The sequence below is a fragment of the Nicotiana tabacum genome, chromosome 8 (assembly GCF_000715075.1).
Source record: "Nicotiana tabacum cultivar K326 chromosome 8, ASM71507v2, whole genome shotgun sequence".
NCBI lineage: Eukaryota > Viridiplantae > Streptophyta > Magnoliopsida > Solanales > Solanaceae > Nicotiana > Nicotiana tabacum.
Window position 1 is genome coordinate 114,254,381 of NC_134087.1, and position 27,316 is coordinate 114,281,696.

At 38.7% G+C, this 27,316-nt stretch overlaps 1 protein-coding gene across 1 annotated transcript; it reads left to right on the forward strand.

Annotated features, from left to right (window-relative positions):
- The first annotated feature begins 467 nt into the window (after window positions 1–467).
- LOC142163254 (uncharacterized) lies at window positions 468–27,316 on the forward strand. The gene is made up of 10 exons (XM_075220523.1): window positions 468–558; window positions 1,724–1,887; window positions 23,500–23,897; window positions 24,026–24,203; window positions 24,305–24,508; window positions 24,597–24,728; window positions 25,435–25,814; window positions 25,912–26,038; window positions 26,446–26,984; window positions 27,070–27,316. Exons 1-10 carry the CDS (start codon window positions 468–470, stop codon window positions 27,314–27,316), a joined length of 2,460 nt encoding a protein of 819 aa, XP_075076624.1.

Genomic DNA, 27,316 nt, shown 5'->3' on the forward strand with positions numbered 1-27,316 from the left:
TCATGGGCGATCGGCCATACAAGGCTCGATATCTCGGCCATTCTGGACTCACTCATATGCGCTCAGCCATAGTAGGCTCGGTATATGACTTACCATTTGATCGGAGATTTTTCAATAGGGGTCTGCCCACCAATTATAGCTCGATGGTGGTAAAAATACTATAATACTGCCCAATAGGGGCCTGCCCACTGATTATAGCTCGATGGTTGTGAAAAAAATGATAATTTTGCAAAAATCTAATTCTCGAATTCAAAGCTTTTAAGCTTTTTAATGGGTGTTAATGAAGCTTTTAATGAATTTTAATTTGGTTTATTATTTTGCATATAGGTAGTAATTCCACAAAGAAATAGTTGGTGTTAGTGCTATAAACAGTATTTCTGCAATTCAAAGTTTATGTATAATGATGATCATTTAATTTCTTGGTGTTCATCATTTAGGAATGAGATCGTAAGAGGAATTAGCAAGTCATGGAGCATCAGTTTATAGTTTATACATGTTCAAGGAATCAAAAGGAGCGTAATAAGTGCTTGACTCAATGGAAGGATTTTAAAATTGAAGGTTCTGCATGTGATTTATCATAAAAATCTGAACGAGAGGAGTTTATAAAGACTAATTGAGGTGGTTTTGTATATAATTGATAAATATAATTATACTAGGTAATTTCTCTCTAATAGTGGTAATTAACTTTATAATTAGATAGGTAAAATTCCTAGTAACTTTGCCATGTATTCCAGGTTTAAATTGAGCTTGAGATACATTGTGGGTTCATAGAGCAACAATTAAAACTTGTCGGTTTTGTATGGGGTAATCACAAGCACATTAGTCATTATGGTAAATTAAACAAGCACCATATCTATACAAAGGGCCATAGCTGTCTACTACAAGAGCTTTCTTCTCATAAATAACCTCTTCTTTGGCGTGTCGTAAAATCGTGAAGCAAACTTGTTTATTCAGTATATATCAATAAGGGGAAATAAGCAATGGTCATGATTAAGGAAGCTACTCTAGTTTAGTAATTATGATTTGAATGGATCAAATAATAGTTGTTTAATAAGGTTCCAAGGTTCATTTTGCAAAGCTTCAGAGTTTTGGACCTCTTGCTTGTTATTTTTTTTCCAGACATTTTTACATTCCTATGCCATATAGTAAACTATATTACCCTATATGCTTAACTTTTAATATAATTAACTTTTACATACCTAATTACCATTTATGTACCATTTTAGGATTTTAATGATATTAATTAGTCTCCTAATTTTACTCAACTGTATATTCCCACTCCCCCAAGTTTCTCTCTCCAAATCCCACCACCTCACTCACATATGAAACCACACCCCACGATTTCCTATTCAATCACCCACGATTTCCTCTTCTAAAACCAACGAAAATCTGGAAGACCTCCATTAACTCTTATTCTCAAGCTCTTTAATTTCTTCTAAAATCAGTCAAAATTTCAACTATTCTTCAAAGTTTATTCACCCATTAATGACCAGCTTCAAAGATTTTCAATAAAGAAGAACAAAGCTTCCAAAAAAGCCCTAAAAAGTTAAAGAAGCAGATGTTCCTTCTTTCGATTTCGGTGTTTTATCACCACATTCACCGAAAAAGGATGAAAAAACTGCTCATGCAAATGAAGAGAAGAAGCATAGGTTTTCCCCTCGTCAAGCTAACTAAACAAAACATGATTTTGATGCTGGTGAATCTTCGAGGCAAATCATTTCAGCGAAAAGGAAAGGCAAAGTGATAGATTTTGATGATGATTTTGTAGAAGATGAAGCTGTCATTAAACCTGCAAAGAAAGTTAAAGTATCTCCTACAGTAAAAGCTCCAAAAAAAGCTCCTACTGTAAAATCTCCTAAAAATGTTCAACAACATTCATTGGTGAAGGTAAGAATTTAGTAATTTCAACAATAGTTTTTTTGTTTGTTTTAATTCTTAAAAGGCTCCATAATCTGTGTTTTTTGTGGTTTGTAGATTATTTGTCTACATTGTGAAGATTAGTTGTAGTTTTCTAAATCTGTTTAAACTTATAGATATATTGTTAAAAAATTATAGTTATGTTCTTTTTGTTTTTAACTGTATTATGTAGTTGTATATAATATAGATATATTGTATGACAATTGTAGATATGTGTTGATACCCAATATTTTCCCTATATATTTTTTCAATATGCAAAATAACTTCAAAATGGCATATATATGAATATGTGATCATATCCAAGTGTTTTATCATTTTTCATAATTTTTAAAGGTTTTTAAATCAATTTATTTCCCTCTTTTATCCATAAAAATCCAATAATTATTTCCAAAATTATTATTTTGGTAATTCATTTATTGGACTTTCATATTTATGCTAGAATATAGTTAATTTAATTTTTACATATTTTTACAAATTTATTTAGTATTTTTAAACTAAATTGCACGTAATTGCAATATTAGCCTCTTTTAAGATTTAATTGTGTTTGTATTCATAAAATTAAGTCCTATATTTTTAAATTTTTAATTATATGTTATAAATTATTTTAGTGCTTTTAATTTATTTTCATAAATTAATTTACTATTTATTATAAAATAAATAGTGAAAAATGGCTATTTAAAATCTAGCCAGATTGGCTTTCAATTTCAGCCTAAATTGAGCCCCAAATCAGACCCAATTTCCCAGCCCAATTGCAACTCAAACCCGACCCCTAACCCAATTTAAGCGACCAACCCGGATTCCTCACTTAACCCCTTTAATCCTAGCCGTTGATCATTTAAATCAACGGCCACTATATGCCCTTCCATAATTAAACCCAAAAGACCCATTACCTTACCTCATTCTTCACCAAGCGCCGCCCTTGAATACTTCTTCTCTCTCAACTCTCTCTGAAACCTCTCAGGAACCCTAGCCGCCGCCATCTAACCCCACCCTAATCCACCTCAACCGCTGCCTAATCCATGGCCTCTCATGGTCATTCGAGACATGTATCAGCCTCCTATGGCTCCTGGGTGTTTGTTTCTGTGGTTTCATGGCAAGGCCTCTAAGGGATCAGGTCAAGTCCTTGCTTGACTTCAATTTAGGGCTTTTCTCCGGCCATCCATGACCTTTCTTCGGCCATTCATAGCCTTTTAAGGTAGATCCTTGAGTTTCCTGGTTAGATCGAAAACTTTCAAGGTCTTTCTCACCATTTTTGGTTTTTTCGAAACCCTAATATTTAAGATCTTTCAACTTTCTTTCAAATCTACTTAGATCTGTACTTGCTATGAATTTCTTAAGTGTTTTCTCGAAGGTTCTTCAACTTTTCTTTCAAAATGACTCTTCATTTTCTCCGATTAGGGTTTCTCTTAACCTCTCTTTTAAAAATCTTTTCTCTGATTCTTGATGTTGTTTTATTATTTTACTATATGTAAACTACTTTTTATGCTTTCTTTCTACTTGAGTCAGCATGTTAAAACCCTAGTTTCCTTTTTGTCTCATTCGAGTTCTGAAACTGCATGTTTAAATGGGTACTTGTTCAATTAAGTTCTTCGTTCTTTCTTGACTTATTTGATTCTGTGTTTTACCATATTTTAAACTCGATTATTGTGGAAAACCCTAGGTCTTTTGGTCTGAGACTGCTTGTTTGAATGTATACTTGGCTCGATTAAAGGTTCCTTGTTTCAGACTCTCTTTTCTTTTATGTGACTTATCTGATTCTGAGTTTCACTATCTTTTTAACTCGACTATTGTTGAAACCCTAACTTCTCAAAAGTTTTCCTCACTTGTTATTGTGAGACCTTTACTTGTTTTGACTCGCTTCTTCACTTTGGCTATACGTGTGAGCCCTGACTATCTAACTTTGTTCACTACTGAATCCTATGCTTATTTCTGCTACTATTGTATGTTGTTTCTTTTGCCAATGTGCTTGGCCTCGCATGTCTGATGCTTCTGTTCACTCTATTTATATACTGAAGTGCAGAATCATGTTTCTTCCTTGATTATCTTGGTCTTGTGACTGATTGCAAAGGCTTTTCTTTTATGACCCCTAATTTTACTAGCCTGTTTAAAATTAATTGATTCTTTTCCCTTTACTGTGATGTTTTACCTTGCTGAATTCTTTCCCAAAATAAGCATATTTTTGTACTTAGACTTGATTGTTTACTACATACTTTTATTGCCCCTTTTATGGCAATAATCAATCTGTTTCCAAACTGTTTTTCCTTCCTCAATTAGACCTGCTATTACCCGTTAAACAATGATTCCTTAATTAAAAGGAGTCACTTGTGGTAATTGATTCTGACTTGTGATTGTTTCCATGTTTGTGTTAAGAATTTACTTATTACCTTATTCTTCACCTGTTTTCAAAACTATAAATACCCACCCTCTTTTCTTTCAAATACACGAACAATTTGAGTTCAAGAACACACACTTCACTCAAAACTCTCTCTTTTCTCTTGCTACTTGTGCTACTGCTTTGTCTAGTCGGCTGAAAGCCAAGGCTAGGCCGTGGAAATTCTCTTACCTTTTCTTTCTGCACTTTGCCTCTTTACTGGTATGTCCTAGTTAATTTTCAAGCATCAACAACAACATGTTTCTGTAATTGTTCCAACTTCTCTCATGTTTGTCTACTTCTGCTTATGTTTCTGCAATCAAGTTACATTACTAGCATGTTGAAATGTGTTCCCTTTCCCTTTTAAATTAATGCTCTCCTATATGTGTGAATCCCCAAACCCCACATCCCCTCTTTGTGTTTGTGTTCTCTGGCTGGTTTGTGGGCATGCCAGCACAATCTATTGTTGTGCATGTCCAAAGGACTCTTTCTAGGGTCATATGCTTCATGCAATGTATTCCCAAAACCCCTGAACCCTTTGTACAACTGCTGATTCTATGTAGTTTAAGCTTTACTACTACTGTTTTCAAATCACCCTTACCCCTTACCATTCTCAACCTAGTTTTAAATAAATCTCTGTTTCTGCACTTCCACTACACTCTTAGGACCTAGGTTTTGCCCCTCTTGTGTGAGCCTTGCCTTGGGACCCTTGAGCTCCATCTGAACTTGGACACATAAGGGCTGGCCCTTCCACACTGCACTCATCTCTATCTGGTTATGAAAACCTAGGTGTAAGCCCTGCCCGGGGTCCCTTAAGGACCTTAGGGAACTTTGATACACCCAAGTCTGAGAAGGGCTTTGAAACAAGTGGTACTTGATGTGGTTTATTCCATAACTAAGAGAGGAAGTCAAAAATTAGGCTTCCTATGGTTGCAACTTCCTTTTTGCATTTTTCTGATGTAATTTAGTCATTTCGGTCTGTAATAATTTGTAATAAATATTGGGGTTGGTTAGTGAAAAAGGATGGGTAATTATGCATGTTTAGCTATTAGAAGAGTAGAGAACATGCCTATAGGATCTATTTTATTTTAATTCAAGTTCTGCATGCTCCACTTTCACGCAGATAGAGAACATGCCTATAAAATTTGTTTAATGAAGTCTGTATATTTTATTACCACACTTAGACACCATGCCTATAGGATCTAAATGGATATAATCATACGTCATGTCTACAAGGTTAAAATTAGCTTCAAAATTAGTTGTCATGTCTATAAGATTAAAATCAATATTTTTCATAGAAATCATGCCTATAGGAATTTCAAGTAAGTCCTGACTGCTTCATTTCACGTTCAACTAGATATCATGTCTATATGAATTAAAAATTAGCAATAATAGAGATCATGCCTATAAGATCTGAAACCAGTCTAGTTTAAAAATTAGTTTGACTCCTACTGTTCTGAATCGATTTTAAACAACCTACTCCTATTATTAATACGTTTAGATAGCATGCCTATAGGATCCAAATCGCTCGTTTAAAACTGTCACTGCTTTGCTACATTCTGAATCAGTAATAGATATCATGCTTATAGGATGTCACCAATACACACTTAGGCAAGCCTTAGGTGATAACAGCAAAACTGAATCTGCCTTTGTTAATTAGTAACCACTACAACCAGCAGGCAGGCCTGATTCGGAATTCTTATCTAAGTTATGCAATAAACTGGTCTGCTTCAACAACTAAAACTCCCTTGTCTTAGTACTTTAAATTCTTACCCTAAATGTGTTTAAGTCATGCTATTTATGTGCTTTACTTGAGGAGGTATATATGAGCCTCTTAGTTGCTTACATGTTTCCCCTAGTATGCAGTCCTACGTGTTTTGAATGTCGCCTTAGTCTTTTTACCTTTAAAAAACCTAAGAGTCAGCCTAAAATCCTCCCTCTTATAGGAATAACAGTCCTAAATTCCTCCGGGATTGATAGGAATGGGACAGGTAATAGCATGCAATAGAGGTCGAGACCAATCCGCGCTTTAATACCTTAACAGGGTGGGAAGGGTAGATATAGATATGATGACCGGTGCGCTAATACCACGTGTATCCCCTCTTCCGAGGAGTATCATACCGGGTATTGCATTGATGTGATCCATATTATAAATAAACCTAGGACCCCTCCCCCCTTTCCTTTTTATATTCTCAAGTATTTGTAGAACTGTGACTTCTTTTCAAAATTCACCTTTTAATAATTGTTCTTTCAAACTCTTATGTGTTTAAACCCAATTCCCCTACTATTTGAGCCTATACTTGTCTATATGCTAATTGTACAAAATTCACAAAACTATCTGGCCGGGAACCACACTAGTGGATCCTGAGGGGTGCCTAACACCTTCCCCTTAGGATAATTTCAAGCCCTTACCCTATCTCAGGTTATCAAACAAACTTGAATGAACCCTATAGGTGTCCTAATGCACCTTAAATCATTAGGTGGCGACTCTTCAAATGCAAAACCCAATTCCCAGAAGGAATGAGTTGTCCTATACCCAAAATGTCATAAACCCGATTTTTCGATGCAAAGACGGAAAAAGGGGGCGCGATAGCATGACGACTTTGCTGGGGATATTAGGCTTTTACCACTTCAGATTGTTCTTGTGAATTTGTACCCTCCCTTATGTGCAATTACTTGTTTAATTCCTTTAAGCATTTACTTTCTTTTCAAAAAGCAAAACGGACATATCTTCTTCGTTTCTTTCCTTTATTGCCGCTTTAAATTATGAAATTGTTGTATTTTATCGCTTCCTTAACGTGTAAATAAATTCCAACGTGCTTTTAATTGTTGCATAATCATGCTCAACATTATACTCCACTCGTGCCAAACAAATACCATCGCAACGCTTATAATGAGTGGTTGTGCTCTTCCTATATCATTACCCTCTAAATTCGAAAAGGCATATTTGCGGTAAAACCAGTCGATCAGCGGTGCAGTCGACAGTTCCGTGCCTTCCCCCTTGAGTTGTCCGCTCAAGGGTACCAGTCTAAAACCCCATAGAAACCTTACTCTGTTCAAATTGTGCATGCATCATGGTCAAACCTAGCCGGGTCAGTTATGTTGTCCATATAATGATCCTTTAATATAGCCTTGTCTAAAGTCCACTGGGTTTCCCTAAACCCAAACGGACATCACCACGTTCTGTGCACTTATTTGGAGAACTAAATGCTTCATGCTAATTGTTGGTATTAAAATAGTCGAGTCTGGTAGGGGTAAGGGCCTAACCTTATTTGTTTTGCAGAAATATGAGGCACGAAGTCCCCAGATTCGGCATAGTCACCAACATCCACCCAATACTGCTAAGCTGGTGGAAAGATATCTACTTTAGTGATCAAACTCTTGTCCGAAAATATTTGGGAAATCTACCATCTCTTCTGGAGATCCAACCTAACAACAAGATCATAGAAGCTGCCACACTGTTTTAGGATTCTGAAAAGGGCTGTATTCCACTTTGGGGACATTGAAATGACACCCTTGCTAGAGGAGATAGGACGATTGGCCGGTCTAGTGTGGTAAACTCTGGGTCTGCTGATGCCTGAGAACCATAAAGGTAGGGGTTTCCTCAAAATGATGGGTTTGAAGAAAAATCCAGAATTGACATGCCTGAAGGAATCCATACATCCCTTTTGACTATTTGTATGAAAGGTACGGTCACAGCAAATCCTACCGTACCTACCCTGATGAGTTTGCCATCACATCCTTGGGGAACATCCATCGTAGGGTTTTCGTCTTCATGTTTTGTTTCCTGGGCCTGATTACCCAATGAAGAAAGCAAGAATGCATACCAGGCTAGCTATGGTAACTAAGACCCTAATGGAGGGGATTGGTGGGCAACCATTCAGCATCGTGCCCATGATCATTGTAGACTTATATCGAGCCTTGGAAAAGTGTCAACGAGGAGCAAAGCACTTTGAAGGCTGCAATTTATTACTTCAACTCTGGCTCATGGAACATCTCCAAAGGGGCGAATACCAACAAGAGATTCAACGAAGGGACTGGGATGATTACATCGCTTTCCATCATCCAAAGTGAATGAATTACATCCCCAATATATTCGCTCAACTGGTGGATGCCAAAGGATGGGTTGAGCTATTTGATAATCTAACTGAGGAACGGGTCCAATGGATGTTCGAGTGGTTTCCGACCGAGGAATTCATCACCCGATCCAGATATGCACCTTTTCTGATACTAATCAGTCTGAGAGGAACATACCCTTACGTCCCTCTCTGAGTTATGAGGCAAGCAGGTAGGAAGCAGGTTATACCAAGGGTCGACAAGATGAGTCATTTCCGGGCTAACTTCCAGAATGATGATAGTCCTTACAAGTGCCAAGCTCAGCATATGTGGCACTGCAAGATCATAATGGGGAGAGATAACATCGAGCCAGATAGGTATCATGTTGGTTGCACTCCTTTTTACTCAGGTTGGTTGGAAGACAATCATGATGGTCTGGGCCAGCCAGGGTTTGCTCGAGGTTACAGGATTATAGATGAAAGGGCCGAGGCACAGGTCAAATACAACCAACTGCGCAAAAGGATCCGAGAATGAGAAAGCGAACACCGCGAGATACAAAAGTCCAACCAAAAGATGATTGAGGAATGGAAGGACATGGCTGTCAGTGCCAACAAGCGACTAAGATACTTGGAGTGAGGCATAGTGGAATTGGAGAGAAAGTTTCTCAAAAGGGTCGAAGACTGTCAAAATATTGAAGGAAGCGAAGGCGGACACCTAGCCAAAGCATACCAGTTGCTGGGACTTCGCGAGTTGGGGAAGTTGTTCGACGGAGCCAAGGATGCCGAATCTGGGGAAGGTCCTTCTGGGACCAAGTAGATAGGAGTTTATCTTTTCTCTTTATAAATGTAATAAGGCCAATGGCCATTAGTGACTTTTATTTCCTATTTATTTAGTATCAATTTGGGATTCGTCTTATTTTCTATCAATAAAATGAGGCATTTAGCATCCTAAGTTCTCCAAATCAACTTGTCGCTAGGCCTACCTCGGGCACAAAGAGGTCCCCAAATTAGGACATGTTTTACATTCACGCCCTATGTGTTTAAATATTGCAACACTTTTTATGATCCTCACTAACTTTGTTACCTTTTTATTTTTACTTTTTGTTTTATTATTCCCCTCCCCATGATTAGTTCGTGCACTCTGGAAACATCATCCTATTCCATGAGATCTAGGGGCCCTCCACCCACTCCTCATGTTAGTCCCATCAAAAACAAGAACAAAAGCAAGGTGGAAGATTTGAACAACGTCAGAAAGGAGAATCCAATTGAACGGGTAGAGGCCACTAATGGCCATAGTACTCAGGTTCCTAGGGAAAATGTGTCACAACTGGAATAGAAACTGTTGAAATTCCAAGAAGAGCTCGATCAGGTTCGGAATCTAGCAAGCCTGTCATTTTCCCTCAGCACCCCAGATTTCAACTTTTCCAACACTCAAAACCCTACACCTCCTCAAAATATCCCAAAGCAAAAGAATCATCCCGTTCCCCGCCATCATACTGTTCCACCAAAGACCCAATGCAACACCTGCCATACCCTAAACAATACTCCACTACTTATCCTAGAACCCTAAGACTCCACAAACGACCACTTTTACACCCACCATAACACCCCTATCTACGTGGAGACCATGCCACACTCCACCCAACCTATATCAAGCACACCTGAGTCTGATGAAAAGGATCTGCTTATTAGAAACCTGGCTGAGGAACTTAAGAAATTGACTAGTCGGATCTAGGGTGTTGAGGGAAGCAAGGGTATCGAAGGGCTGAACTATGAAGACCTCTGTATACAACCTGATGTCGAACTGCCAGAGGGTTACAAACCTCCTAAGTTCGAGATGTTTGATGGTACAGGTGATCTAAGGGTTCATTTGAGGACGTACTACGACAAGCTGGTTGGAGTAGGGAAAGACAAGAGAATTCACATGAAGCTGTTCATGAGGAGTCTGAAAGGAGATGTGTTGTCCTAGTACATTAGCCAAGATCTAAAGAAGTGGTCAAGCTGGGTAAGCATAGCGTCCGACTTTATGGACAGGTTCAGGTTTAACACAAAGAATGCACCGGATGTGTTCTATATTTAGAATCTAAAGAAAAAGCCTACAGAAACGTTTTGCGAGTATGCTACTCACTGGAGGTCCGAAGCTGCTAAGGTCAGACCTGCCTTAGAGGAGGAACAAATGAACAAATTCTTTGTCCGAGTCCAAGACCCACAATACTATGAACGACTAATGATGATTGGAAGCCACAAAATTTTCGACATTATCAAACTGGGTGAAAGAATTGAAGAGGGTATCAAAAGAGGTATGGTTACAAACTTTGAGGCCTTGCAAGCTACAAATAAGGCCTTACAGTCCGGTGGTGTGTCCAAGAAAAGGGACGTGGGGGCTGTAATGGTTGCACAAAGGACCAAATCCCCTATCAAATACCAAACTTACCCAACACCTCCACTCACATATCAGCCCACTCCGAACTACCAAGCACCCTCACCCTCCTATCAAGCTCCACCACACACTTATCAATCACCTCCACCTCCCACATATCAACCTACTTTACCTAGATATTCCCAACCTGCACTATGTTTACCAAACCTACAATGCTCAACCATCCCACTATCAATCACCTCCTGCATGCCAAAACTTCCCTAGACCCCGGCCTAATTTTGATCGCAGACCTCCAAAACAATATACGGCCATTGCTGAACCCATTGGCAGTTGTACGAGAGACTCAAATTTACTGGTTATGTCACCCACATCCCTACTGCGACCCTTGAGAACCCTTCTTAGTGGGTTAACCCAAACAAATCCTACGCATACCACTCCGGCATGAAAGGGCACACCATCAATGAATGTCGTTCCTTGAAAGACAAGATCCAAACTTTAATTGATAACAAGATTATTGTTGGCAAAGGAACCTACTCCAAATGTCTGCAACAACCCCCTGCCAGACCATAAGGGTGGAGGTATCCACATGATTGAAATAGAGGATGATTGGGATCCCGAGGGATCAATCGGGTTGATCACAGAAGGTGATGACCCAAAGAAGCCAATAGTTACTCTCAATCCAATCATAGTCCAGATTCAACCATCTGAGAATGCTGAGGTGTACTTGTCTGTACCACTTGAATTTGAAGCAACATCATCCGCTAAGACACCAGCACCAATTGAGGTCGAATTCGTGTCTCCGGCAAATGCACCCATACCGTTTGAAGTTGCAGTTTTACCACCCAAGGCACATGCTCCGTTCGGAGTAAGGATAGCCATGCCAATCTCGGTGGCAATGTCGACCATGACACCATTCCATACAAAGGTTGTACCTTGGGATTATACAGCCGAGGCGAGGAGGAAAGGCAAGATCATGTTCGAAGAGACTGTTGCAACACAGGGTATGACAAGAACTGGTAGAGTCTATACCCCTGAACATCTAGCTCAGTCGAGCAAGCAGACCTCCAACCTGCCACCCATCATCAAAATAGGTCCAGACAACCTTTGGAGAAAGATACAGGCCAAAGAATACTCGGTCATCGACCAGTTGAACAAAACACCAGCGCAAATCTCCATTCTTGCTTTGCTAAAAAATTCTGAGGCACACAAGAATGCTTTGCTAAAAGTGCTGAGTGAAGCATACGTACCAAGCAACATCACTGGCGGGGAAATGGATAACATGGTAGGACAAGTGCTGGAGAGCCATACGATCACCTTTCATGAGGACGAGCTGCCACCTGAAGGTTTGGGGAATAACAAGGCACTGCACATCACCGTGCAATACGAGGACTATTTTATTACCAGAATCCTGATCGATAGAGGTTCCAGTCTCAACATTTGTCCACTGGTAACACTCAAGAAGTTGGGTAAAGGACTGCACGAGACAAAGGATGGGGTAATCAATGTGAAAGCCTTCGATGGTTCTCAGAGGTCCACCATTGGCGAGATTGTTCTATGCTTGCAAATGGGACCGACATGGTTCGATATCGATTTCCAGGTGATAGACGTGCCAACATCTTACAACCTGCTGTTAGGATGGCCATGGATTCATGATACTGGGGCCGTAGCATCAACACTACATCAGGCAGTAAAATTCGAATGGAATCACCAATAGGTGATCATTCACAGCGACAATAGCAACCCTATATACAGTCTCTAAACCATTCCGGCAATCGAAGGAAGAAGGAAACTAGGTGGACAGACTTACCATCATATTGAACGGGTAAATGCTGTTGACAAGGACAAATGGTGGGATAACAAGATCGAGAGTATACTGAATTGGAGTGGGTACGAACCTGGCAAGGGGCTCGGCAAGAACCTCCAAGGAATCTCTAAGCCCATAAAACTCAAGAAGCATGGCTACTTTCGGTCTGGGATATGATTACACCTGGGAGGAGTTCAACAACTGGTCACCACCATGGCGTGGTCCTTACTATCCATTGGAGCAACCAATACCGCATTTGGAGCAGAGTTTCCAACAGGCCGACATTGTTTATGGGTCAGACGAAGAAGAAGCACTAGCAACGGTAAAGAACTTGTTCCTAGAAAATAATGACATGGACTGTTGTGTTGTTCTCGAGGAGGAGGGGAAGGAAGCCCTTCCATATAGGCTGTGAGTAGAGGGGCACGCCACAATAACTGGACTATCAGGACAACCAGAGCCCATCGAGCCTCGGGGTAGCACGGCTAAAACAAGCATCATGCACCGTTTTATTTACTAAATGATTTTCTTTTCGCATTTTTCAATTCCTGCAATAAGATCTCCAATGTTCAAAACAGTTATGCAATTTATCAAAGCATTATGACTTTTCTTATGAATCAACACTCATTGTTATTTTTCTCTCATTACTTTACTTATACAACATTACTATTACTTATCTTGATTAACCAACGTGCAATGAGACAACGCAACAAATGGACATTGATTAAGAGGAAGATGACATACCAGATGAGATTGTCAAAGAAGTTGAGAACTTTGAGAACAGACCTAAGTCCAACTTGGACGAGACATAAATTATTAACTTGGGAGATGCGAAAAATGTCAAGGAAACACGAATCAGCATTCACTTATCGTCATCAGAAAAGAAGGAATACACAAAATTTCTAAAGGAATATGAGGACATATTCGCCTGGTTGTATGATGACATGAATGGTCTAAGTACGTCTACTGTGGCTCATAAACTGCTAACCAGTCCAACGTGCCCATCGGTAAAGCAAAAGCTCAGAAAGTTCAAGCTTGATATGAGTTTGAAAATCAAGGAAGAAGTCACCAAGCAGGTCAAAGCTAAGGTTCTCAGGGTAGTAGAATACCCGGCATGGTTAGCCAATATTGTGCCAATACCAAAGAAGGATGGGAAGGTTAGAGTCTGCGTCAACTACCGGGACCTCAACGGGCCAGTCCGAAAGACGACTTCCCTTTGTCGAACATACACATCCTAATTGACAATTGTGCCAAGCATGAGCTACAGTAAGTTGTAGATTGTTTTGCGGGTTATCATCAGATCTGGATGGATGAAGAAGATGCTGAGAAAACGGCTTTCATTACACTGTGGGGAATGTATTGTTACAAGATGATGTTGTTCGGCCTGAAGAATGCAGGGGCCACCTACATGAAGGCCATGACTACCATTTTCCATGATATGATACACAAGGAGATTGAAGTATATGTAGATGATGTCATCATCAAGTCCAAGAAAGTCACTGATCACATGGAAGATTTGAGGAAGTTCTTCAATAGATTGCGAAGGTACAACCTGAAACTAAATCCCGCGAAATGCGCATTTGGGGTTCCTACTGGAAAATTGCTTGGGTTTATTGTGAGTCGCCGAGGAATAGAACTGGATCCATCAAAAGTCAAAGCTATTCAAGAATTGCCACCGCCAAAGAATAAGAAGGATGTGATGAGTTTCTTGGGAAGACTTAACTACATCAACCGGTTCATAGCACAGTCTACAGTTATCTGTGAACCAATCTTTAAGATGTTAAAGAGGGACGCTACTACCAAATGGACTGATGACTGCCAAAAAGCCTTCGACAGAATGAAGGAGTACTTGTCAGCACCACCAGTCTTGGTCCCGTCTGAGCCAGGTAGACCCTTATTACTCTACCTTGCAGTATTGGATGGAGCTTTTGGTTGCATTCCGGGGCAGCATGATGAAACAGGGAGGAAGGGGCAGGCCATCTATTATCTCAGTAAGAAGTTTACCCCGTACGAGGCCCGGTATTCTCTATTAGAGCGCACCTGATGTGCTTTAACTTGGGTATCTCAGAAGCTGAGGCACTACTTCTGTGCCTATACTACATATCTCATATAAAGGATAGATCCTTTTAAGTACATCTTTCAGAAGCCCATGCCCACTAGCAAGCTAGCCAAGTGGCAAATCCTGTTGAGTGAGTTCGACATTGTTTATGTAACTCAGAAAGCAGTCAAGGGACAAGCACTGGCAGACCACCTTGCTGATAATCTCGTGGATGGAGAATACGAACCCCTAAAAACGTACTTTCCTGATGAAAATGTATCATTCATAGGAGAAGACATTGCAGAACCCTATGACGGTTGGAGAATGTGTTTCGATGGAGCAACAAATTTCAAAGGAGTTGGCATAGGAGCAGTCCTAGTGTCAGAAACCGGTCAGCATTATCCGATGTCCGCCAAACTCAGGTTCCCATGCACCAACAACATGGCCGAGTATGAAACTTGCATCCTAGGGCTCAAAATGGCCATTGACATGAATGTTCAAGAGCTACTAGTAATTAGAGATTCAGATTTGCTTATACATCAGGTGCGAGAAGAATGGGCAACCAAAAACTCCAAGATACTCATGTATCTGCATCAGGTACAGGAATTGAGAAAGAGGTTCACGAAGACAGAGTTCCAACATGTTCCCAAAGTCTAGAATGAGTTCGCCGATGCATTGGCTACCCTATCATCTATGACAACATCCAGACAAAAATTTCATCGATCTCATTCCAATAAATATTCATGATCAGCCAGCTTACTGTGCCCATGTCAAAGAGGAAGCAGATGGAAAGCCTTGGTTTCATGATATCAAGGAATATTTGGCAAAAGAAGAGTACCCAGAGCCTGCAAATCCTACTAAAAAATGCACACTTCGGAGATTGTCTAACAATTTCTTTCACAGCGGAGGAATCCTGTATAGGAGGACTCCATATTTGGGATTACTAAGGTGTGTCGACGCAAAGGAAGCATCCAAGTTACTAGAGGAAATTCATGCTGGGACATGCGGTCCACATATAAACTGTTTTGTCTTAGCAAAGAAGATACTCCGGGCTGGTTACTTTTGGATGGCCATAGAAATGGACTGCATCCAGTATGTCCGGAAATGCCACCGTTGTCAGGTACATGCATACATGATAAAGGTACCTCCAAATGAGCTTAATGCAACAAGCTCACCATGGTCGTTCGCCTCCTGAGGAATGGATGTTATTGGACCGATCGAGCCTGTCGCTTCCAACGGGCACCAGTTTATCCTAGTAGCAATCGATTATTTCACCAAATGGGTCGAAGTAACATCTTATAGAGCAGTAACTAAGAAAGTCGTGGCAGAATTTGTCCGCGACCACATTGTTTGTCGATTCGGGATTCCAGAGTCGATCATTACTGATAATGGCTCCAACCTCAATAGTGACTTGATGAAAGCTATGTGTGAAACCTTCAAGATCAAACACAAGAATTCCACAGCCTACAAGCCTCAAATGAATGGGGCTATAGAAACCCCAAATAAGAATATTAAGAAGATATTGAGGAAAATGATAGAAAAACATAAACAGTGGCACGAGAAATTATCATTTGCTCTATTGGGGTATCGCACCATAGTCCGCACATCAACCGGGGCAACCCCTATATGCTGGTTTATGGTACAGAGGTTGTCATTCCCGCTGAAGTAGAAATTCTTTCCCTAAGGATCACACAAGAAGCTAAGCTCGATGACGCAGAGCGGGTAAAAAGTCGTTATGAGCAACTAGCCCTTATAGACGGAATGAGAATGAATGCAGTCTGCCATGGTCAACTCTACTAGAATAGAATGTCCAGAGCCTTAAACAAAAGAGTCAAGTCGAGACAGTTCACACCAGGGCAGCTGGTGTTACAGAAAATTTTTCCGCATCAAGAGGAAGTAAAAGGGAATTTCTTTCCCAACTGGTAGGGTCCATACATGGTTCACCAGGTTCTGACAGGAGGAGCCCTCATACTTGCAGAAATGAACGGAGAAGTCTGACCAAAGCTGATCAATTCAGATGCAGTCAAGCATTACTCTGTGTAATCTTTATTCTTTCATTATATGATGTAAATTGAACTACTCCTGACCTGATTACCGTTTAAGAGGGGATACGTAGGCAGCCCTATAGGTTCGGTCACAATTCAATAAAAATTTCATCTCCCCCCGCAATTGGAAACTGGGGCAGAATTTTGAGGAGGACCCTCAAAATTTCAAAGTAATTTCAGCCGATCGTCTCAAGCAACAGTCAGAAGCGTCAACCCATCAAACTGGGGTAGAATTTTGAGGAGGACCCTCAAAATTCCGTAGCAAGAAAGGTTGCAATGTCCCGAACCACGTCACAGTCGTCGGTTCATGAACTATTATGTCGTATTTTTACAAAATCATGCATATTACTGAAATTGCTTTGTTTAGAAACGCTACCCAAATGATACATACAGTATCACCAGATCAAAGTCGAACAGGTCAAGCAAAGCCAGCGGGGATACGAACTAACCTCCCCTTTTACAAAACTCACGATTTTTCTTTGGATGCAGGCACTTGGACTACGAAATCATCAAACATACCATACGCCCATGGGACAAACATTATTCCGGAATACAACTCTCAGAACCGTTGCACTTATCAACATTTGCTATCCGTACACACCAGTGATATTCCGTATGTCACAATGTCCCCAACAATCACAATGTTGCAATCTGCTATCAACTAAGAAAGCTCTACTACCATTTGCCATTTTATTTCTTGCATAAGGCTACCATTCTGCCTTCCGAGACTAAACGCTGTCTCCATATGCATTTTTTGCATTGCATAAGGCTACCATCTGCCTTCCGAGACTAAATGATGTCTCCATCTGCATTTTGCATTGCATAAGGCTACCATTCTAAGAAAGCATATTACCATTTTCCATTTTATTTCTTGCATAAGGCTACTATTCTACCTTCCAAGACTAAACGTTGTCTCCATCTGCATTTTCGCATTGCATAAGGCTACTATTCTGCCTTCCGAGACTAAACGATATCTCCATCTGCATTTCCGCATTGCATAAGGCTACTATTCCGCCTTTCGAGACTAAACGCTATCTCCATCTGCATTTTCGCATTACATAAGGCTACTATTCTGCCTTCCAAGATTAAGCTCTACCTCCACATGCATCTATATGGCTGAAAGATCGCCTCATACTGCATCTGCATGGGCTAAAAGATAGCCACATACTGCATCTGCATGGCTGAAAGATCGCCTCATACTACATCTGCATGGCTAAAATATCGCCTCATACTGCATCTCATGGGCTGAAAAATTGCCACATACTGCATCTCATGGGCTGAAAGGTCGCCAAATTATCCAAAGGCGTCATCGTTCGGAGGCATCATCTTCATAGCCCGAGAACACCATGTCATGGCCTGAGGACCCCTTTTAATCTTTTGCATATCATTATTCAAAGGCAACATGGTTCGGAGGCAACATCCTCATAGCCCGAGAGCATCATTTTATGGCTTGCGAATCCTTTATTGTACGCCTCATGGCCCAGGACGTTATGGTCTAAGGACGTCATCCTAACCGTCCGAAGACAACATCCATGGTCCGACAAGAATTTGCATCATGTTTAAATTTACGCGCGATATACGCTTGTATTGTTTCTAATTGCATGTAAACTGGCGAGCAACGGCCATCTCGGCAGGAGCGATCCCGCTACAGTTCCCACAGCCATGTCGAACCTAACCATTCCCACAAACCTGTCAATCACTCGGCCCTAGATATTGCGTTCGTTCTTGAAGAGTCTCTATCGGCATACTCCGCCGACGGATCCTGAACTACATGTGGCCTGATTCCTGTAAAACCAGGGACATGTAGGTAGCTTAGAAGCTAGGGTACAACCTGTCTTCTTCAAACCAGTTCGCTCGGTCAAAATTGGCCATCATATCTTTACTCCGACAACTCTTTCATCCTTGCCGGGTAAAGAGGAGCAGCTGTTGATACCCAATTTTTCTCTATATATTTTTTCAAAATGAAAAATAAATTCAAAATGGCATATATATATATATATATATATATATATATATATATATATATATGCATATGTGAGCATATCCAAGTGTTTTATCATTTTTCCATAATTTTTAAGGTTTTTAAATCAATTTATTTCCCTCTTTTATCCATAAAACCCCAATAATTATTTTCAAAATTATTATTTTGGTAATTCATTTATTAGACTTTCATATTTATGCTAGAATATAGTAAAGGTAATTTTTTCATATTTTTACAAATTTAGTTAGTATTTTTAAACTAAATTGTACATAATTGCAATATTAGCCTCTTTTAAGATTTAATTGCGTTTATATTCATAAAATCAAGTCCTATATTTTTAAATTTTTAATTATATGTTATGAATCATTTTATAGCTTTAAATTTATTTTCAGAAATTAATTTACTATTTTTTATAAAATGAATAGGGAAAATGGCTATTTAAAATCTAGCCAGATTGGCTTTCAATTTCAGCCTAAATTGAGCCCCAAATCAGACCCAATTTCCCAGACCAATTGCAACTCAAACCCGACCCCTAACCCAATTTAAACGACCCAACCCAGATTCCCCCCTTAATCCCTTTAATCCTAGCCGTTGATCATTTAGATTAACGGCCACTATTCGCCCTTCCATAATTAAACCCAAAAAACCCCTTACCCTACCTCATTCTTCACCAAACACCGCCCTTGAATACTTCTTCTCTCTCAACTCTCTCTGAAACCTCTCATGAACCCTAGCCACCGCCATCTAACCCCACCCTAATCCACCTCAACCCCTACTTAATCCATGGCCTCTCATGGTCATTCGAGACATGTATCAGCCTCCTATGGCTCCTGGGTGTTTGTTTCTGTGGTTTCATGGCCAGGCCTTGAAGGGATCAGGTCCAGTCCTTGCTTGACTTAAGTTCAGTGCCTTTCTCCAGCCATCCATGACCTTTCTCCGGCCATTCATGGCCTTTCAAGGCAGATCCTTGACTTTCCTGGTTAGATCGGAAACTTTCAAGGTCTTTCTCAACTTTTCTGTGTTTTTTGAAACCCTAATATTTAATATATTTCAACTTTCTTTCAGATCTACTTTAGATCTGTATTTGCTATGAATTTCTTAAGTGTTTTCTCGAAGGTTCTTCAACTTTTCTTTCAAAATGACTCTTCATTTTCTTCGATTAGGGTTTTTCTTAACCTCTCTTTTAAAAATCTCTTCTCTAATTCTTGATATTGTTTTATGATTTTACTATATGCAAACTACTTGTTATGCTTTCTTTCTACTTGAGTTGGCATGTTAAAACCCTAGTTCCCTTTTTGTCTCATCCGAGTCCTGAAACTGCATGTTTAAATGGGTACTTGTTCGATTAAGTTCTTCGTTCTTGCTTGACTTATTTGATTATGAGTTTTACCATCTTTTAAACTCGATTATTGTGGAAAATCCTAGGTCTTTTGGTCTGAGACTGCTAGTTTGAATATATACATGACTCGATTAAAGGTTCCTTGTTTCAGACTCTCTTTTCTTTTATGTGACTTATCTGATTCTGAGTTTCACTATCTTTTTAACTCGACTATTGTTGAAACCCTAACTTCTCAAAAGGTTTCCTCACTTGTTATTGTGAGACCTTTACTTGTTTTGACTCTCTTCTTCACTTTGGCTATACATGTGAGCCCTGACTATCTAACTTTGTTCACTACTGAATCCTATGCTTATTTCTGCTACTATTGTATGTTGTTTCTTCTGCCAATGTGCTTGGCCTCGCATGTCTGATGCTTCTGTTCACTCTATTTATATACTAAAGTGCAGAATCATATTTCTTCCTTGATTGATCTTGGTCTTGTGACTGATTTGAAAGGCTTTTCTTTTATGACCCCTAATTTCACTCGCCTGTTTAAAATTAATTGATTCCTTTCCCTTTACTGTGATGTTTTACCTTGCTGAATCCTTTCCCAAAATAAGCATATTTTTGTACTTAGACTTAATTGTTTACTGCATGCTTTTACTGCCCCTTTTATGGCAATAATCAATCTGTTTCCAATATGATTTTCCTTTCTTAATTAGACCTATTGTTACCCGTTAAATAGTGATTCCTTAATTAAAGGAAGTCACTTGTGGTAATTGATTCTGACTTGTGATTGTTTCCATGTTTGTGTTAAGACTTTACTTATTACCTTATTCTTCTTCTGTTTTTCAAAACTATAAACACCCACCCTCTTTTCTTTCAAAGGCACGCACAATTTGAGTTCAAGAACACACACTTCACTCAAAACTCTCTCTTTTCTCTTGCTACTTGTGCTACTGCTTTGTCTAGCCGATTGAAAGCCAAGGCTAGGCCGTGAAAATTCTCTTACCTTTTCTTTCTGCACTTTGCCTCTTTACTGGTATGTTCTAGTTAATTTTCAAGCATCAACAACAACATGTTTTTGTAATTGTTCCAACTTCTCTCATGTTTGTCTACTTCTGCTTATGTTTCTGCAATCAAGTTACATTACTAGCGTGTTGAAATGTGTTCCCTTTCCCTTTTAAATTAATGCTCTCTTATGTGTATGAATCCCCAAACCCCACATCCCCTCTTTGTGTTTGTGTTCTCTGGCTAGTTTGTGGGCATACCAGCATCATCTATTGTTGTGCATGTCCAAACCTGACTCTTCCTGGGGTCATATGCTTCATGCAATGTATTCCCAAAACCCCTGACCCCTTTATGCAACTGCTGATTCTGTGTAGTTTAAGCTTTACTACTATTGTTTTCAAATCACCATTACCCCTTACCATTCTCAACCCAGTTTTAAATAAATCTATATTTTTTCACTTCCACTATACTCTTAGGAACTAGGTTCTGCCCCTCTTGTGTGAGCCTTGCCTTAGGACCCTTGAGCTCCATCTGAACTTGGACACATAAGGGCTGGCCCTTCCATACTGCACTCATCTCTATCTGGTTATGCAAACCTGGGTGTAAGCACTGCCCGGGGTCTCTTGAGACCCTTAGGGAACTTTGATACACCCAGGTCTGAGAAACGCTTTGAAACAAGTGGTACTTGAGTTGGTTTATTCCATAACTCAGAGAGGAAGTCAGGAATCAGGCTTCCTATGGTTGTAACTTCTTTTTTGCATTTTTCTAATGTAATTCAGTCATTTCGGTCTGTAATAATTTGTAATAAATATTGGGGTTGGTTAGTGAAAAGGGATGGGTAATTATGCATGTTTAGCTATTAGAAGGGTAGAGAACATGCATATAGGATCTGTTATGTTTTAATTCAAGTTCTACATGCTCCACTTTCACGCAGATTGAGAACATGCCTATAGGATTTGTTTAATGAACTCTGCATGTTTTATTGCCACACTTAGACACCATTCCTATAGGATCTAAATGGCTATAATCAGACGTCATGTCTACAAGGTTAAAATCAGCTTCGAAATTAGTTGTCATGTCTATAAGATTAAAATCAGTATTTTTCATGGAAATCATGCCTATAGGAAGTTCAAGTAAGTCCTGACTGCTTCATTTCACGTTTAACTAGATATCATGTCTATATGAATTAAAAATTAGCAATAATAGAGATCATGCCTATAGAATCTGAAACCAGTCTAGTTTAAAAATCACTTTGACTCCTACTGTTCTGAATCAGTTTTAAACAACCTACTCCTTTTATTAATACGGTTTAGATAGCATGCCTATAGGATCCAAATCGCTCGTTTAAAACTGTCACTGCTTTGCTACATTCTGAATCAGTAATAGATATCATGCTTATAGGATGTCATCAATACACACTTAGGCAAGCCTTAGGTGATAACAACAAAACTGAATCTGCCTTTGTTAATTAGTAACCACTACAACCAGCAGGCAGGCCTGATTCGGAATTCTTATCTAAGTTATGTAATAAACTGGTCTGCTTCAACAACTAAAACTCCCATGTCTTAGTACTTTAAATTCTGACCCTAAATGTGTTTAAGTCATGCTATTTATGTGCTTTACTTGAGGAGGTATATATGAGCCTCTTAGTTGCTTACATGTTTCCCCTAGTATGCAGTCCTACGTGTTTTGAATGTCGTCTTAGTCTTTTTACCTTTAAAAAACCTAAGAGTCAGCCTAAAATCTTCCCTTTTATAGGAATAACAGTCCTAAATTCCTCCGGGACTGATAGGAATGAGACAGGTAATAGCATGCAATAGAGGTCGAGACCAATCCGCGCTTTAATACCTTAACAGGGTGGGAAGGGTAGATATAGATATGATGACCGGTGCGCTAATACCACGTGTATCCCCTCTTCTGAGGAGTATCATACTGGGTATTGCATTGATGTGATCCATATTATAAATAAACCTAGGACCCCTCCCCTCCTTTCCTTTTTATATTCTCAAGTATTTGTAGAACTGTGACTTCTTTTCAAAATTCACCTTTTAATAATTGTTCTTTCAAACTCTTATGTGTTTAAACCTAAATCCCCTACTATTTGAGCATGTACTTGTCTATATGCTAATTGTGCAAAATTCACAAAACTCTCTGGCCGAGAACTACACTAGTGGATCCTGAGGGGTGCCTAACACCTTCCCCTTAGGATAATTTCAAGTCCTTACCTTATCTCTAGTTATCAAACAAACTTAGAAATGAATCCTATAGGTGTCCTAATGCACCTTAAATCATTAGGCGGCGACTCTTCAAATGCAAAATCCAGTTCCCATAAGGAATGAGTTGTCCTATACCCAAAATTTCATAAACCTGATTTTTCGATGCAAAGAGGGAAAAAAGGGGCGCGACAATATGGTGTATTTTAGATTAGAGCAGTGTATTAATAAGACATTAATTATTTTTCTGGATAATCGACATTTTTTGCACCTCATAATGTTGATTATGGGGTCCTTAAGTTTCAGACATTATCCGACCCCAGTTTTCCTAGCTAAATTAAAGAGTTATTGTCTCCAAATGGTTTACAGCTTTTCAAGAAGACATGTTTTGGTTATTTGCTGTCAATTCCCAAAATATGTATGCAAAACCAAGCTATTCATCTTCTAATGAAGTATGGATTGAATGCATCTGGTTCTTCCTATTTTTCAACTGAGTTAAAGGGTCAGAGATTGAATTTTGGCTTGAGAGAGTTTGCGTTAATAACTGGTCTTAGATGTTTTACCCAAGTGACAGACTTTGGTTACACTCCGGATTATGACAGTAAGATAATGAGGAGTTATTTTCCAAACAAGGAAAAAGTGGAGAAGTCATACCTAAAACAGATTGTAACCAACAAAAGCTGGGTGAATGATGAGGACGCAGTCAAGTTATATATTCTATATCTCATAGAATTCTTCATCTGTCCTTCAGACAAAGACAATGTTGGGTTGGTAGACCATTTTAGGTTTTATTTGGTGGACTCCAGACAATATGCGACATACCCATGGGGTATTGAGTCTTACAGAAAGTTGATTGAATCAGTTAGGCATAGGCTCAATCCTTTTGTTCATTCAGTCGAGGATTCGCACTAGCTATGCAAGTATGGTTATATGAGTGTTTCTCTACCGTCAACACTGATATAGCTATAAGAGTTGCTAATTCAATCCCTCGCATACTTAACTGGTCAACTAGTAAGGACAAGATATGGTTAGCTGCAATTGAAGATAGAATGATCAAACCTGAATGGATTAAGGTAAATGGTTTTTATTTATGAATATACAATTTAATACAAATTATCTACAATTTGTATACACATTCTGTTTAGTCAAGCTAATTTATTTTTTTTGCATTCAGTTCACCAACATAACTGAAGCAACTGAAGAACTTTCTATGATATCTTTGCCTGATAAAGTTGAGTACATACTTGAAAAAGTTGAACACATTTCTGAGGATCCGAAAGTTGATGCTCCTCCATTGGAACCCAAAGAGTCAATTGGAAAAGAGGACAAGAAGTTTATTCTTAAACAAATTAGAAAATTAAAAGAAGGTCTTGAGAAGGTAACATGTATACATAAAATTGCATCTGTTTTTTAATGTATGTTAAAGCCATATTTTGAAGCTAACTCTCTATATTTTTAATATGTAGGTTGATTCAGATCTTGCATCTTTCAGGAAAGATGTCTTTGAAGAACTAGGTAGCCTTCGAGCGCTACTAAATGACTCTATCAAGTCTGTTTTGCAGGTGATAAACAGTCGAAATGATAACATTGATGCCAAGGTAATATTTTTCAGTTTATTCATTTAACAAAACTATTTCTGTCACCTCTAAGTTATATTGTTATTCATAAAATAGATATCCTAACTAATATAAAACTTTTAATTTGCTGGGAGTTCTACAAAAAATGCTTACCACCCAAAAGAAAAGAACAATCAATAATTTCAGTGCACTAGTGGAGAACCATTGCATGCCAGCAGCAACAAAACAGGTATATACAAAAATACATACATTTTATCTACAAATTAACTACAAGTTATCTACATCATACATACAACATATCTTCAAAATATCTTCAAATTATTTAGAATATATTTACAACATATCTACAATATACATACAATTAAATACAGTATATTTACACAGATCTACAGATTTATGTAGATCTCTATAATATACGTACATATCTCCTAAAAATGTCAAGCAACTACTATCCATTATAATTCAAATACTTTAATGAATAAATAGGGTATGTGAATGACATGGAAAATAATGAGAATCTTCCAGCACATGTTGATTTATATTCCCATTTTGAAGGTGCAGTTGATGAAAAAAATGCAGGCATGAAATTGTATTCAGAAATTTTTGCTTTCTGTTTCAATTTTTTTACTATTCTATTAAGCTAGATATACTAAATGTAACAGTGAGGGAATATATGCACGCACAATCTCCAATTCACGGAGTCACAATAACAATTCAAGGAGAATAGAAGAATGAGGAAGATGCGAATGTAGGTGAAGAAGCCGAGTATGTAAATGTAGGTGATTCGGACGATTCCAGAGGTGAGAAGAAGGAGGTTACACTTGATGATTTTGAGCTGCCAGATAACTTCTCCCAGTTGGTTAAGTTCGACGAGCCTAACCAAGATGAAACAACACCTGTGCATCAAGGTAGAACAAGGCAGCCTGGAAAGCATGCCCGATCACCATTTCTCCTTTTATACAGTTCTGGTGGCAGCACTTCGGTTGGACCTCTAATTTTTCATCTGAAGCACCCATTTACTACTGTTATTGGTCAAGATGCTAATCCTGAGTTGTTGGAAGAATTCAGCAAGTGGTTATACTTTGGTACCGACAAAGCTTTAAAGAGGTTTGTTTTCACAATTTGACCCTTTGATTCCAGTATTCATCTTTTAGATATCTACTTTATTCAACAAATTTATTTTAATTTCTATTTGTTTAAATAGGAGGAAGGCTCTATATTCTATAAAGGATAACCAAATTAAGCCATGGTTTGATCTTGGAGTGGAAAAGCTTGATAAGAAGGAGTGGTTATATAATATAGCACACCCCGACCAAGTCCTCAATCACACGGTAAACTCATACTCAAAATATGTAGTTATTTTGTTGAATTGTTTCTTTATTTGTAACTATAACACTGTTATAGTGCCATCTCCAGTATATGTAGTTATTGTGTAGATATATTGGAGATATTCTGTATAAATGCTTAACATCAAACTGAATTGTAGGTATATTGTAGATGTTTTGTAGATATTTTGTATTAATACCTAATATCAAATGGAATTGTACTTAGTTTGTATATATATTGTAGAAACTTTGTAATAATGATTAAAATAAATAAAATTGTAGTTTTTCTGTGGATATTCTGTAGATAATTTATAATACCGATTTAAAACAAAACGTGATTGCAGTTATTTTGTAGATTTTTTATAGATAATTACCAAAAGTAATAAATTAAATGCAATCTGTTTTTGTTGCAGCACATTGATGTTATAATGTACTACTTGAGGAAAAGAGGAAAGTATGGACCCCACAACAAGATAAGGTTTACCACCACTGATTGTATGTTCAAGACTAGAATTGAACAAATTTATAATAAGTTAATCAATTCTCCTCAAGAAAAGAAGTTTGTTGTTGTCAAACCCCAGGACGTCGTAGCAGAATACATATTGGGGTACAGATTACTCGCAAATATTGCATGGGATCAAGTTGATTATGTGATCATGCCCGTCAACATTGTAGAAAAATTGCACTGGGTGTTGGTTGTTTTTGACATTGCTGATAGGGTTCTTTATGTGTATGATTCTATGGTCTCTTCACATAATCACTCTATTGTTGAATCTGTAGTCACCAAGTTTTATGTTATGATCCCCCTTTACTTGTCATGCACCGGTTTTTATGGCAAGCGTTCAGACATCAACTTCAAGAACACAAAGGCATACATTGAAAAATCTGTTACCGACCCTATAGACATTCAATGGATAGTCGGAGAGATACCACAGCAAAAAGAAGGATCACTGTATGAAAAATCTTATTTCTTTCTATTTATTTAACATTTTTTTGTTCATTGTTTGCTAAATATTGACACTTTTTTATTTTTGCAGCGACTATGGTGTATATGTTGCTGCCTTTGCAGAGTATGTCAGCATTGGATACCTAGCAGTTCCTGCGGATGACCTTTCTGATATTGATCAACATCGTAGATGCTATGGCGTGCTACTGTGGGACTACGCTATGAAGAAACAAGAGAATGGTGTAATTAGTGAAAGTAAGGTGACTGGCAGATTAGAAAGGAAAAAAGGCGCACCAGTTGTGAACGAAAAAACACAAGTCTTGAGGAAGAAGAATTAG

Bases quoted from the DNA above. Each gene is read 5' to 3' on its own strand.
- LOC142163254 (XM_075220523.1), top strand. From the start codon at position 468: ATGGAGCATCAGTTTATAGTTTATACATGTTCAAGGAATCAAAAGGAG. The intron at 23,898-24,025 runs GTTGGTAGACCA...TTGTTCATTCAG, and splicing joins TCAGACAAAGACAATGTTGG to TCGAGGATTCGCACTAGCTA. The intron at 24,204-24,304 runs GTAAATGGTTTT...TTTTGCATTCAG, and splicing joins TCAAACCTGAATGGATTAAG to TTCACCAACATAACTGAAGC.